This window comes from Hyla sarda, chromosome 4 (assembly GCF_029499605.1).
Source record: "Hyla sarda isolate aHylSar1 chromosome 4, aHylSar1.hap1, whole genome shotgun sequence".
Lineage (NCBI taxonomy): Eukaryota > Metazoa > Chordata > Amphibia > Anura > Hylidae > Hyla > Hyla sarda.
Window position 1 is genome coordinate 363,312,965 of NC_079192.1, and position 15,511 is coordinate 363,328,475.

A 15,511-nucleotide genomic window follows, 5' to 3' on the forward strand; every position below is an offset into this window, starting at 1 on the left:
TATGTGCCATGTGTGCTCTTTCTTGGTATAGAGTGGAATAGTATATAAGTTATATATCTCAATATCTCCATTATATCTCTGTTCATAACCCCTTATGAACCGTATTTCTATCCATATACGGGGAAGCGCATCGGGAGAAAAAGTTTTGGGGATTTACCCATTAGAGTACTCTGATATTTGAGACTCTTGAACTTGAATGGCTTGTTGATTTTAATATTTAGGACTTTTTGTAATTTTGTTATTCAATAAATATATTTTTAGCAAATTTTTTGTGGATACTTAGTAGTGTCTGTGGCCTCCATGTGCCCGTATGACCTTCCTACAATGCCTGGGCATGGTCCTGATGAGGTGGCGGATGGTCTCCTGAGGGATGTCCTCCCAGACCTGGACTAAAGCATCCGCCAACTCCTGGACAGTCTGTGGTGCAACGTGGCGTTGGTGGATGGAGCGAGACATGATGTCCCAGATGCGCTCAATCAGATTCAGGTCTAGGGAACAGGCGGCCAGTCCATAGCATCAATGCCTTCCTCATGCAGGAACTATGGACACACTCTAGCCACATGAGGTCTAGCATTGTCTTGCATTAGGAGGAACCCAGGTCCAACCGCACCAGCATATGGTCTGAGGATCTCATCTCAGTACCTAATGGCAGTCAGACTGCCTTTGGCAAGCATATGGAGGGCTGTGCAGCCCCCCAAAGAAATGCTACCCTACACCATTACTAACCCACCGCCAAACAGCTCATGCTGGAGGATGTTGCAGGCAGCAGAACGTTCTGAAAAGCATCTCCAGACTCTGTCACGTCTGTCACATGTGCTCAGTGTGAACCTGCTTTCATCTGTGAAGAGCACAGGGTGCCAGTGGAGAATTTGACAATCTTGGTGTTCTCTGGCAAATGCCAAACATCCTGCACGGTGTTGGGCTGTAAGCACAATCCCCACCTGTGGACGTCGGGCCCTCATACCCCCCTCATGGAGTCTGTTTCTGACCATTTGAGTGGGCACATGCACATTTGTGGCCTGCTGGAGGTCATCTTGCAGGGCTCTGGCAGTGCTCTTCTTGCTCCTCCTTGCACATAGGCAGAGGTAGTGGTCCTGCTACTGGGTTGTTGCCCTCCTATGGCCTCCTCCATGTCTCCTGATATACTTTATGCAACTTGGAAGCATCCCAGAGGTAAGGGATTCTAGACCTAGTGGGGGAGATTTATCAAAACCTGTCCAGAGGAAAAGTTGCTGTGTTGCCCATAGTAACCAATCAAATAGTTTCTTTCATTTTTCACAGGCCTTTTAAAAAATGAAAGAAGCAATCTGATTGGTTGCTATGGGCAACTTTATAGAATAATGTGTGGATGGCAGCTCTTAAAGATCTGAGTTTAGTTGCAAAAGTATTAGTAGGTGACTTTCTGTTCAAGTCATCCACTACTTTTCATTGGCTGGCTGAGGCCTTTGAGGGTTGTTGGAGAGAAGATGGCAGGTATTTACTCCAAGATGTCTTTTGTATCCATGTTGTTTATGTTTGATTGTTGATATTTCATTGGCAGAGGCTAAAGACTAGAGCAGTGGTTCACAACCGTTGCAAAACTACAACTCCCAGCATGCCCGGACAGCAGTTGGCTGTCCAGGAATGCTGAGAGTTGTAGTTTTGCAACTGCTGGAGGCACCCTGCTTGGAAACCACTGTCTTAGAGTGGTGCAACACTACTGCATGTCTATGGGTAATGGAAGGAATTTATAGAAAAAAAAAATTCTGATAATTTCTTTATTTTTCAGGCTTTACAGAGCTGGAGTTTTCCGGTATACTTATTGGGACCATGGTGGGAATATGGATAATTTTATGGCTGCTGGACTATATCCAGTAAGTTATTGCCATCATTTATGGATTACACTTGTCTTCTCTCTATAATGTGATCAGACAACATGGACACTGCTCTTAGTGTAAAGAACTGTCTCATATTTATAACATCTTCACAATTTTTTTATAGGCAGAAAATAATAATGTGGATGGAAATACAGAGGAAGAAGAGTGAGATGGGGAGGAAGATAAGGAGAAGGAGAGAGCAGAAGAAGAGGAGAATGGAGGAGGAGAGTGTGAGGATGGAGGAAGAGAGGAAGAGGATGGAGGAGGAGATGAAGAGGATGGAGGAGGAGAGGATGAGGATGGAGGTGGAGAGGAAGAAGATGGAGTATGACCCAGGCAAGTCTTGGTGAATGATAGATAGATAGACAGACAGATACATAGATAGTTAGATAATAGAGAGATAGGAAGATAATAGATAGATAATATATAGCGGCTCAGGAGGTAATTTATACATTTATTTTGGACATTTTCTTTATGGACACTGTTTGCACTTCACGATCGGGTGATGCACAACGAACTATATGCACTTTGTGCACAAAGAATGGACACCGATTTGCATTCAGATGCTCTGGATGCCTTATTTTAAGTTATTTTGTATACTGTTTACATATGTGAATCACTATGTTATGTCATAAATTTGTGATTGGTTGGCTTATTTAGGCCTCATACATGTCACCTGTTAAGCACTTGAGAAAGCCAGCGTGAGGCTGGAGAAACGTAGTCTCTATCACATCATGGAATAAACTCACTTTCCTTTGGATACAAGCTGTGGTATGCTGCCTGCATCTTTTCTGTGGATTGAAGAACCAGTGGGCCGAGGTTCGGAACATGCGTGCACCCCTTCTCTCTTCTTGCCATATTTTTTTGGATGTGCTGTTTCCATGGCAATTATATGTGGAGGTTAGCTTAAACAGTTAACCTAATTTGTGGGAGGAGTCTGGTCTTTATATACCCACCTGATCCACACAGGTGCTGTCGCCAGCATGCAAGATGTCTTTGCACTGGATGATGTGGTTTTGGCGGGAGGTTTGATTGCATATGTCGCAGAGAGGCACTGTTTGCTAGCCTAACTATGATGCAAGGAATACGGTAATGTGTTAAGGTACCTTTCACGCTGCAGGCTGTGAAGTAGCTACATCTCGCTCCTACAATATGCAGTAAACATGCAATAAGCACATGTAGCTGTGCAGGCTCCAGCCCTGGCCTGCTGGCCGTGAGGTAATTTGCATATTTCAGCTTGAAGTTAACTCTTTCCTGCCTCAGTCTCTTAGTCTGCAAAGATCACTCATAGGAGGTCACAGCTGTGGCTCATACAAATAATTGACTGCAGCAGGAGGATGTGTTTGGGCTGACAGAGCAGCACAGGCTGCTGAATTTTCAGGTGTTGGGGGGCCTCCATATTTTGGTGTTGTTTTGACTGTTCTTACATTTACGAGATTATTTTTCCTTCATATGTGACCTGGTGTAAACCAGTTTCATGCTCACAACCGCTCTCCATTCTGTCCCCTCGCTGGAGTCTCTCCTGCTGCGTCTCCCCATCTGTACGCTCTTTTATGCTGCAGCCCATGACCAATCTCTATCTCAGACATGTCATCGATTATAGGCCATGTATAAATTGTCATTATACATTGTACTGTTATACATCACCAGTGCATTTATTTACTATTTGTCAGTTATATGTACACCACGTATACATCCCTTAGTATATACCATGTAAGTTGCCATCAGTATACTGTTATATATCACCGTGGTTATGTCACTTATCGTAGATACATCATATGTCTCTATTATACTGTTTTATGTTACCATTCATATAACTTGTATAGTTATAATTACATACACGTAGTCATGTATGGGTTATGTCACCATAGAATTTAATGTGCGCCAACCTGCTACGTCAGCAGATGTTTCATAGCTTTATTGTCACATTTATCTTGGTTTTTAGTTATGTCCCATTAGGCTTTCATTAATGTATGCAGGTCAGGTTTTTCAAGCTGTCACAGCATGACTCTCATGGTTCTCAGGTCTAGTATGTTAGGCTGTTATCATGGCATTGCTTTTACATTTACTCATGTGGGAGGTCAGGTGTCATAGGATGTCCTTGCTGACATTACCACATGGTTCTCCACACTTATGTTTCCTTACAGCGTTCTGTGTTTCGTTACCATACACGCCATGTTTTCCTGCATTTATCACGCATACGGTTCACACAAGATAACACGTATTCATTTCAACCAGGTACTGACATCACTTGGCTTCCTGTGTCACGGCTACATTCTACACAACTACACCACCATGATTGCGTTTCCACACGGTTGCAACAGCAGGTAACAAGCAAAACCGCGTACTGCCATACGTTCCCACACAGTATACCACGCCTACCTTCCACATAGTGTTCCTTGCTGATATCCCACACAGTATACCACGCCTGCGTTCAACAGTGTATTACTCAGGTTCCTACTCGGTGTACGTGCTTATGTTTCCCTAGTGATGTAACATGTACATCTTCCTTCAATGTGACCTGTATATCTTTCTTACAGTATTGTTTTCATGGCTTGTGGTTACGTTTTTCATGTTCAGCACTGTCATGCTACTCTTATGTTTCTCATTGAACATGATTCATTCTACCCCATAACGTTCACACTACGCAAATATTCCTATAGCAGGCACATTACGCATAAAATTATGTATACCTTTCTGGAGCTGTCACATTGTACGTACATGACTGTGACATTTATGCTACAATAGTTCCGGTGGCATGTGTTACCTGAGCTGATACCATGCTTCACGTTATATTGGTTTGCAGTACCAGACGTTGATACCATAGCGTATGTACTGTGCTCGTTTGGTATAGTTGATTTACTCGGCTTTGTGTTAATATAGCCGATGCTGTGTTACGTTTCCATAGCTGTCATGTGGTGCATTAATGTCCCTATTGTGGTCATACGGTGCTTATGTTACTATAGCTGATAATTTGCATCACATAACAAGTGTCTATATGCTATGCATTAGTGTTAATTAAGTGATATATGGTACATTACTGTTATTTGGGGCTTATGTTACTGTAGCAGATATACTGGGCATTTTACATTATTTTAGCTGACATATGGGCCTATGTTCTATTGCTGGTAATTGCGTTTTACTGTGGCTTATATATACTGTGTATTAGTGGTTAATTTAGCTGTTCTGCTGAACATTAATGTTGTTCAGGGTTTACACTACTGTAAGCTTATATACAAGGCTTTGTTGTTTTCGGAGATGTTATACGGTGCTTACATTACTCCAAGTGATATACCATGCTTCAACGTTAACGGTTCGCTTCAGTGTCACATATATACGGTTCTCTTCAGTGTCACATACATACGGTTCTCTTCAGTGTCACATACATACGGTTACCTTCAGTGTCACATACATATGGTTACCTTCAGTGTCACATACATACGGTTACCTTCAGTGTCACATACATACGGTTACCTTCAGTGTCACATACATACGGTTACCTTCAGTGTCACATACATACGGTTACCTTCAGTGTCACATACATACGGTTACCTTCAGTGTGACATGCATACATTTCCCTATAGGGTAATACGCATACAGTTCCTTACAGTATACGTTTCATAGTTATTCTCCCATTCTTTTGTTTCAGCTGTCACGTCATGTACGCTTGGTTGTTTTACCTCTTAGCGCCATGCGTTCAGTGTGGTTGAAGGCTGATTGCTATCGTCAATCCGTAAAGCCTCATCTTTATAGTTTAGTTTCTGGTCATTATACACGCCTTGTTACAGCCAAGTTGACCTCACCGTTCCAGGTAAGCTTTAAGTCGTCACTTTACATGCCTTTTGTACGTCACACGCTCCCATGAGAGAGAAGCCTCATATTGTTGTCATTCCTTTATATATTATAAATGTTCTCATTTGGGGCAGATTGTATCGTCAATCCACGAGCCTCTTGTTGTCTTTTGTCCGTACGTTACACACGCCCCTGTTAGAGGCAGATAGCTCATGTTATACGGTGCTTACGTTACTTCAAGGGATATACCATGCGTCAACGTTAACGGTTCCCTATAGTGGTACATATATATGGTTCCCTACAGGGTAATACGCATACAGTTCCTTACAGTGTACGTCTCCTAGTTTATTGTCCCCTTCTGTTGTTCCAGCTCTTTTGTTTCATCTTACTTTATGTACGCTAGGTTGCTTTAAGTCTTAGCGCTATGTGTTCCATGTGGTTGGAGGCTAAATGCTGTTGTGAATCCGTAAAGCTTCATTTTTATAGTTTCCTTTTAGGTCATTACATACACCTTGTTACAGCCAGTTTGACCTCGCCATTCCAGGTAAGCTTTAAGTCGTCACTTTACATGCCTTTCGTACGTCACACGCTCCCGTGAGAGAGAGGCTGCCCGACAATCCTCGAGCCTCATATCGTTGTCATTCCTTTGTACATTAGAAATGTTCTCATTGGGGGCAGATTGTATCATCAATCCACGAGCCTCTTGTCGTCTTTTGTTTTGTACGTTACATATGCCCTGTTAGAGGCAGATAGCTTATGTTATACAGTGTTTATGTTACTTCAAGTGATATACCATGTTTCAACGTTAACGGTTCCCTACAGGGTAATTGATATGCATACAGTTCCTTACAGTGTAAGTTTCATAGTTTGTTGTCCCCTTCTGTTTCAGCTCTTTTGTTTCAGCTTACGTTATGTACTCTAGGTTGTTTTACCGCTTAGCGCCATGCATTCGGTGTGGTTGGAGGCTGATTGCTATCGTCAATCCGTAAAGCTTCATCTTTATAGTTTCCTTTTTGGTCATTACATACCCCTTGTTACAGTCAGTTCGACCTTGCCATTCCAGGTAAGTGTTAAGCTGTCTCTTTGCATGCCTTTCGTACGTCACATGTCCCTGGGAGAGAGAGACTGCCCGACAATCCTCGAGCCTTCGTATTGTTGTCATTCCTTTGTTAATTACAAACGTTCTTGTTTGGGGCAGATTGTATCATCAATCCACGAGCCTCTTGTCATTTGTTTTTGTACGTTACTTACGCCCCTGTTAGAGGCAGATTGCTTGACAATCAACGAGCCTCATGTTGTTTCCGTTTCTATGTTTCATGCGATTTTGTCCGAGGCAGATTGCACTGTCAGTCCACGAGCCTCATGTTGTTTCCGTTTCTGCGTTTCATACGATTCTGTCTGAAGCAGTTTCAGTCCACGAGCCTCATGTTGTTGCCATCTCTATCTTGCTCTTATGTTTGTTACTATGTGTCTGATTGTGGTCTTAGTTGTACACGTCTTAGTGTTAAGTTCTTTGATGTCGGTTCAGCTTGTTCATGTCTTGTGTACCTGTTGGGAAATTTGCCCTTATCGGTCTTTGTAACCTGCTGGTCATGTATATTTTCTTTTGCAATAAGCCTCAGGGCGTAGCAGTAATAATCTTCTTTACACCTGCAAGTATGTGGAGACTACCTTACTGGTACACGAAACCTCAGGTTAAGTATGTTATATACTTTTATGTTTTTTCTATGTGGGTCTGTTGTGGTCACTTTATGTATGGCATGGTTCAATAGGATTACTTATATGTGTAGCTCGGGACACTTTTCAAATCTTCCTCTTCTGGCACTACCTATCTAAATACCTACTGATGTTTGTGTTTTGGCCACTTTTCTAACCGACTCATTGTACCTTCTGTCTATCTAGTACTTCGACATTTTCTATATTTGACACTTGGGTTACCTCTATCCATGCGCACCCTGGTAGTACCATCCTGGTAGGTGCTATGGGTTTAGTAGTGCCAAGTGGCATATCTAGAAATTTATCTTGGCTTCGGCTCCATAACAGCTGTGCCAGCTTCTGGGTAGGGGCTTCTCTTTGTCAGTTATCACTTAGATGTTAAGTAAGTTAAAGGCACTGTTATCGCTCTGTTCCATTGACACGTTCCAACCTCCGGCTGTTAACTGGAGTATTTTGTCTGTTATCTTGGGTTCATATGACGTAGGTTATGCTTAACCATTAATTCATGTATTACCTAACTGAGGTATTTTTGCCCCCTTCACGGCCACCCAGGCACGCCCCAGGCCTAATTATTCATGCAAGTGGTACCCTACTTACGGTACATATAAGAATCCAACCGCAAGTGGAGGTTAGCTGAAACAGTTAACCTAATTTGTGGGAGGAGTCTGGTCTTTATATACCCACCTGATCCACACAGGTGCTGTCGCCAGCATGCAAGATGTCCCCACCCTCCCATTCCCCTTTTTTTCTACAGTCACTCTCAGGGTATCCCCCTTCTCTAGGATACCCTTCACGGCCACCCAGGCACACCCCAGGCCTAATTATTCATGCAAGTGGTACCCTACTTATGGTACATATAAGAATCCGACCACAAATATATATATATATAGATAGATAGATAGATAGATAATGGATATATACAGTATGTATATATATATATATATATATATATATATATATATATATAGTTGTTGTTAAAGAATTTTATAGCCGCACTTGTTGATCATTGCACTAACATAGTAACATAGTTCATGAGGTTGAAAAAAGACCAGAGTCCATCAAGTTCAACCTATATCCCTAATGAGTCCCTACTGAGTAGATCCAGAGGAAGGCAAAAAACCCTCATACTAGAGGTAAAAATTCCTTCCCGACTCCAAATATGGCAGTCAGAATAAATCCCTGGATCAACGTTCTGTCCCTATAAATCTAGTATACATAACCATCGATGTTATTAGGAAGCAAGGAATGTCCAGCGAGGTAGGATGCAAAACAGGATACTTTATTGAGGACAAATGGTCAGCACATTAAGCCAATGCGTTTTGGGTCAGGCAGGACCCTTAATCATGGCATACTAGTATTACAAAAAAGCAAGTTTAAATAGGAAAATGCTTGGTCACGTGTTAAGTGACATCATTACAAATAAAACATATGCTAACTGTCACACTACATCTGTAGTATATTTAGCGTCTTGCTGTAGCTGCCAATGTCAGTATGTGGGCTGTACGTCCAATGCCCTTAAGGTTAGAATACGGCGGCATATAGCTGATGCTAAGAATAATCAGTTCAATATATCATCTCTGTCTAAACATGTCAGAGATAAACATGATGGGGATGTGTCTTCATTGAAAATAAACGTGATAGAAAAGGTAAAGAATAATATCAGAGGTGGTGATCTGAGGAGAAGACTGCTCAATAGGGAGTCTTATTGGATTTTCTTGTTGAATACTAGAGAACCATCTGGGATGAATCTCAGACATGATCTGATTCTTACTTATTGAATATTTAAATTCCCTACTAAGCAGCTTTCCTCAACTCCTGTACTTTACAAGATGTGTACATTAAGTCTCTTGAGGGGTATGGGTACCTTTTTCTGGGGGGGATAACCCATGCATGGGAATCTTTGCAGGTATCCCTGTTTGAACAAACACAGGTGTGGATTATTGCTCTTGTTCTAGATATTCTTGTGAGCCCTCCAGACGTATCTCTATAGTGTATTCCATTCCAGGTTTTACATGTAACTGTTTTTATTGTGATGAGGTCACTTAACACGTGACCATGCATTTTCCTATTTAAACTTGCTTTTTTGTAATACTAGTATGCCATGATTAAGGGTCCTGCCTGACCCAAAACGCGTTGGTTTTATGTGCTGTCCATTTGTCCTCAATAAAGTATCCTGTTTTGCATCCTACCTCGCTGGACATTCCTTGCTTTCTGCTCAAAGTCTAAGACCGGAGGGATTAATGCAAAAATGCATTCAGACCCGTTTCAAACTCTTTTACAGAGTTCACCATGACCACCTCCTCCGGGAGAGAATTCCACAGTCTCACTGCTCTTACAGTAAAGAACCCCACGCCTGTGCTGGTGTAGGAACCTTCTTTCCTCTAAACGTAGAGGATGCCCCCTTGTTATAGAAACAGTCCTGGGTATAAATAGATCCCGGGAGAGATCTCTGTATGGCCCCCTGATATATTTATACATAGTTATTAGGTCGCCCCTAAGCCTTCTTTTTTCTAAACTAAATAACCCTAATTCTGATAATCTTTCTGTGTACTGTAGTCCTCCCATTCCCCGTATTACCCTGGTTGCCCGTCTTTGAACCCTCTCCAGCTCCACTATATCTTTCTTGTACACTGGCACCCAGTACTGTACTCAGTATTCCATGTGTGGTCTGACTAGTGATTTGTACAGCGGTAGAGTTATTTTCTTTTCGTGGGCATCTATGCCCCTATTGATGCACCCCTTGATTTTATTAGCCTTGGCAGCAGATGCCTGACACTGGTCACTACAGCTAAATTTACTGTTAACTAAGATTCCTAAGTCCTTTTCTATGCTAGTTGTCCCAATTGTTTTCCCATTTAATACATAATCCCAGCCCGAATTTTTCCTCCCCATGTGCATTACCTTACATTTATCAGTGTTGAACCTCATCTGCCACTACCCAGCCCAAACCTCTAACCTATCCAGATCCAGTTGTAACAGTGCACTGTCCTCTATTGGATTTACCGCTTTACAGAGTTTAGTATCATCTGCAAAGATTGTTACTTTACTATTCAACCCCTCTACAAGGTCATTAATAAATATATTAAACAGAACAGGACCCAAAACGGACCCCTGTGGTACCCCACTAGTAACAGTCACCCAATCAGAATAAGTACCATTCATAACCACCCTCTGTTTCCTATCACTGAACCTGTTACTTACCCACTTACACACATTGTCCCCAGCCTGATCCATCTCATTTTATGCACCAACCTTTTATGTGGCACCGTATCAAATGCTTTTGAAAAATCCAGATATATGACATCCAGAGATTCCCCCTGGTCCAGTCTGGAGCTCACCTCCTCATAGAAGCTGATCAGGTTAGTTTGACAGGATCGATCCCTCATAAAGCCATGCTGATATGGAGTCATACATTTATTTGTATCAAGATATTCCAAAATAGCATCTCTTAGAAAACCCTCAAACAACTTACATACAACAGAGGTTAAACTAACAGGTCTATAATTCCCGGGGTCACCTTTTTGTTCCCTTTTTAAATACTGGTACCACATTTGCTATGCGAACGTCCGGGGGAACAGTCCCTGTTGCTATAGAGTCCCGGAATATTAAAAATAGGGGTCTGTCTATAACATTACTTAATTCCTTTAGAACACGGGGGTGAATGCCATCCGGACCTGGTGATTTGTCTGTTTTGATTTTTTGTAGGGGGCACTGTACTTCTTCCTGGGTTAGACAGGTGACCTGTACTGGGGAGTTTACCTTATCACACTGTATTTCACCTGACATTTCATTTTCCTCGGTGAATACAGTGGAGAAGAATTTGTTTAATATATTTGCTTTTTCCTGATCCCCGTTTATAATTTCTTCCTCATCATTTTTTTAAGGGGCCCACACTTTCATTTTTGACGTTTTTGCTATTAATATAGTTAAAGAACATTATGAGGTTAATTTTACTCTCTTTGGCAATGAGTCTTTCTGTATTTATTTTTGCGACTTTTATTTGTTTTTTTTTACATATTTTACATTTTTCTCTATAGCTTTTTAATGCTTCTTCACTGCTGTCCTGTTTTAGTATTTTAAATGCTTTATTTTTGTCATTTATTGCCCCTTTAATGTTTTTATTCATCCATATTGGTTTTCTTTTATTTCTGATCCTTTTATTCCCATAAGGTATATATTTATTACAGTGATAATTTAAGATATCTTTAAAAGTCTCCCATTTAGTGTCAGTATTCCTGTTTATTAGGACAATATCCCATTTTATATTGTTAAGGGCTTCTCTGAGCTGATCAAACTTTGCCTTCCGAAAGTTCATTGTTTATGTGGCCCCTCGAGAGATTCCCTTATTGAAGAACAAGTTATAATGCATTATATTATGATCACTATTTCCCAGGTGTCCTTTTACCTGCACATTAGTTATTCTGTCAGGTCTGTTGGTTAATATTAAGTCTAGTAGGGCGCCCCCTCTGGTCGGACTCTGCACCATTTGGGACAGATAATTGTCTTTAGCTATAGTCAGAAACCTGTTTCCTTTATGAGATTGACAGGTCTCAGTCTCCCAGTTTATATCAGGATAGTTAAAGTCCCCCATTATTATCACATCATTTTGATTTGCTGCTTTGTTTATTTGCCTCAGTAATTGATCTTCTGCCTCTTCCATTATGTTTGGTGGCTTATAACAAACCCCTATCAGAATTTTTTTTATTTTTATCTCCATATATTTCTACCCATAATGCCTCCACATTATCATCCCCCTTCCATATATCCTCCCGCAGTGCGGCCTTCAGACTTGATTTCACATGCAGACAAACTCCTCCCCCTTTCCGTTTTTACTGATCCTTCCTGAATAGACTATAACCCTGTATGTTGACCGCCCAGTCACAGGTATCATCCAACCAAGTCTCTGTTATACCCGCTATGTCATAATTTTCCTCAGACATCAACCACTCCAGTTCACCAGTTTTATTGGACAGAATTCTGGCATTAGTTATCATGCAATTCAATGGTGTATGTTTTTTTCTCCCTATGAAGCCTATCCGTATTAACTATTCTAACTCCCCCCCCCCCCTCTGCTCCACCCCCAGGTACATTACTAAGTCCCCCCTCTCTATCTACACTGTCTTCCCCCTCTGTTATAGGTTCCCTCCCCCCCAGTCCCTAGTTTAAACACTCCTCTCCCCTTCTAGCCATCTTCTCCCCGAGCACAGCTACACCCTCCCCATTGAGGTGCAGCCCGTCCCTACGGTAGAGCCGGTAACCGACAGCGAAGATGTTATATGTATATCTTAGCACATTCGTGTCAATAAGCAGGGGTGAGATGGCACTGCCAATATCTAATAGCCATATATCCAGGTGAGGAGACACAGGTAGCAGCTAAATACTCGTCTGGTTCAATAATATTGAGTCTGCGGCGGTGCTAGGACTCATGAAGGAACAGGGTCAGAAAGAATTCTCAAGTCAAGAACATAGAAAACTCCTGCACTCACCGCTCAGCTATTGACTCAACGCTCCTCTCACTGGATAGATTGAGAACACCGGACTGTAGAGTGCGGGCGCTCAGAGGCAGACAACCGGCAGTTTTTGCGCAAATTAGCGCTTCTTCTGGCCTCCTGAGTGCAGGAGTTTTCGATGTTCTTGATTTGAGATATCTTAGCACGTCTCACCTAGAATTACACCTTTCACACTATGGAACAATTTATATTATCATCTTCTTTTCTTTAGAAAATCCATTTGCCAATATCATCCAAGAAGAGATTATAGACTGGGTGAAGTCAGTGGCAGGCTGAAAGAGAAGAAAATAATATCAATCTTACATAACATCTGAAGAACCAAAAACAACGAGAGGAAAAAAGAAATGAACACCAATAGTAAAAAATTATAAAAATAACATCATCCTCTTTTTTAAAAATCTAATAAAATGTTTTTTAACCTCTTAAGGATGCCCAGTATCTCAGTCGGGCTAATCGGGACCACTGTGCTGAAACCGCAGTGTCCCGATCAGCTAGGATGCACGAGGAGGGTCCCTTACCTGCCTCCTCGGCATCTGATCGCCGAATGTCTGCTCCTTGTCTGATATCCAGGCAGGAGCAGTCAATCGGCTATAACACTGCCTGTAAGAGATCACTATATATCCGGTTATCATCCCCTATGGGGGCTATAACATTGCAAAAAAAAGTGAGAAAAAAGTTAGTAAAGATAATTTAAACCCTCCCCTAATAAAAGTTTGAATCACCACCTTTTTCCCATAAAAAAAAACTGTGTAAATAAAAATATACAGAAGTGGTATTGCGTAAATGTCCAAACTATGAAAATATATTGTTAATTAAACTACAAGGTCAATGGCGTATGCGCAAAAAAAATCAAAAATACAAAATAGCGTATTTTTGGTCACTTTTTATACCATAAAAAATGAATAAAAAGTGATCAAAAGGTCCCAACAAAACAAAAATGGTACCAAGAAAAACTTCAGATCATGGCGAAAAAATTAGCCCTCATACTGTCCGGTATGCCGAAAAATAAAAAAGTTTTAGGAGTCAAAAGATTACAATTTTAAACGTATACATTTTCGTGCATGCAGTTATGATTTTTTCCAGGAGTAAGACAAAATCAAACCTATATAAGTAGGGTATCATTGTAATTGTATGGACCTACAGAATAAAGAGAAGGTGTAATTTTTGCCGAAAAATGTACTGCATAGAAACGGAAGCCCCCAAAATTTACAAAATTATATTTTTTCTTCAATTTTGTCGCACAATGAGTTTTTTTTGTTTCGCCGTATATTTTTGAGGTAAAATTACATGTCATTACAAAGTATAATTGGTGGTGCAAAAAATAAGCCATGATATACATTTTTAGGTGCAAAATTTAAAGGGTTATGATTTTTAAAAGGTAAAGAGGAAAGAAATGCAAAAAAAAACTAAGTGGAAAAACGCTAAGTCCTTAAGGGGTTGAAGAAAGGAAAGAAGGTTTTAACTACTTAGGGACCAAGGATGTACGGGTATGCACTGACGCCCTAGTACTTAAGGACCCAGGGCGTACCTGTACACCCATGGGAATGCCGGTCTCTGCCGATCACCAGGCGGGGACCAGACCAGGATGCCTGGGGTCCCCCATGTCGGCGATCACCGCAGATTGCTGGTGAATTCACACCGGCGATCTGCGGTGATTCCGATCATGCGGGTCACTTGTGATCCGATACCCCGGAAATAGAAGGTGACCGGTGGTGTACTATACACCACCAATCACTAGACATGTGCAATTCGGTTCGGCACGAATGTCTAAATTAACGAATTTTACCGTTTTCGTGCATTCGGACCGATCCGAATGCACGAAAACATATTTTGAACATTCCCGAATAGCCACGATAATACGAATAGCAAAGTAACGAATACATTCGTTATTTCCCGACCATATTGCTGTAAATAACGAATGCATTCGTTATCTGTAAACAAACGTGAAGAATTCATTCTGATAACAAATATAATAAAAAGGATATAGATAGTTTGATTTTTCGGATACATTCGGTATTCGGGTACATTCGGTAAATCTTTTTATTCTTTTTTTGGACTTTAGCGATCCTAAAAAATTATGGAGATACCTTTTTTATAAAAATTTCGTAGGGTATCATAAAAAAATCATAATAAAAAAGATACAGTGGTGATGGAAAAAATTGTATCTAATGAAATGTATCATTTTTATTATGAAATGTTTATTCATTTTTAAACAGGGATCAATTTATGTGAGCGGGTAAAGCACTAAAAATATAGCCGACAATAATGAAAATGTAGTGTGTGCATGTTTTTCACTTTTTTTAAAAACATTTTTTAGGTAGTACTACTACTCCCAGCATGGAACACACTCTTCCATGATGGGAGTAGTAGTTACCTGTACTAATTGACAGATCGCAGGGGTCCCTTGCGATCCTCTTGTATAATGTATAGATGCGCCGGCTGCTCTTCTATGGTCCCCTGCACTCACGTATATGTACACATATTCATATTTCCCGCAGAGCTGTGATTGGCCAGATGGTTCCAGCCAATCACAGCTCTCTGTGAGAAATAGGAATATGTGTATATATACGGCCGTGCAGGGGACCATAGGAGAGCGGCCGCCGCATTCATACATTATACTGGAGGATCGCAGCGGGT

At 41.1% G+C, this 15,511-nt stretch overlaps 1 protein-coding gene across 2 annotated transcripts; it reads left to right on the forward strand.

Annotated features, from left to right (window-relative positions):
• The first annotated feature begins 1,058 nt into the window (after nt 1–1,058).
• On the forward strand, nt 1,059–13,562 carry LOC130267239 (uncharacterized). Of its 2 annotated transcripts, none has more exons than XM_056516658.1 (4): nt 1,059–1,173; nt 1,769–1,853; nt 1,981–2,192; nt 13,086–13,562. In XM_056516658.1, exons 1-4 carry the CDS (start codon nt 1,119–1,121, stop codon nt 13,148–13,150), a joined length of 417 nt encoding a protein of 138 aa, XP_056372633.1. In that variant the 5' UTR covers nt 1,059–1,118; the 3' UTR covers nt 13,151–13,562. The 2 variants fall into 2 exon arrangements, with proteins under 2 accessions (XP_056372633.1, XP_056372634.1); XM_056516659.1 differs by lacking the exon at nt 1,059–1,173 and adding an exon at nt 1,336–1,473.
• The last annotated feature ends 1,949 nt before the right edge of the window (nt 13,563–15,511 follow it).

Coding starts and splice junctions, on each gene's coding strand:
- LOC130267239 (XM_056516658.1), top strand. CDS start 1,119: ATGGCCTCCTCCATGTCTCCTGATATACTTTATGCAACTTGGAAGCAT. Junction 1,174..1,768: donor AACTTGGAAGCATCCCAGAG/GTAAGGGATTCT, acceptor TTTATTTTTCAG/GCTTTACAGAGCTGGAGTTT. Junction 2,193..13,085: donor GAAGATGGAGTATGACCCAG/GCAAGTCTTGGT, acceptor TCTTTTCTTTAG/AAAATCCATTTGCCAATATC.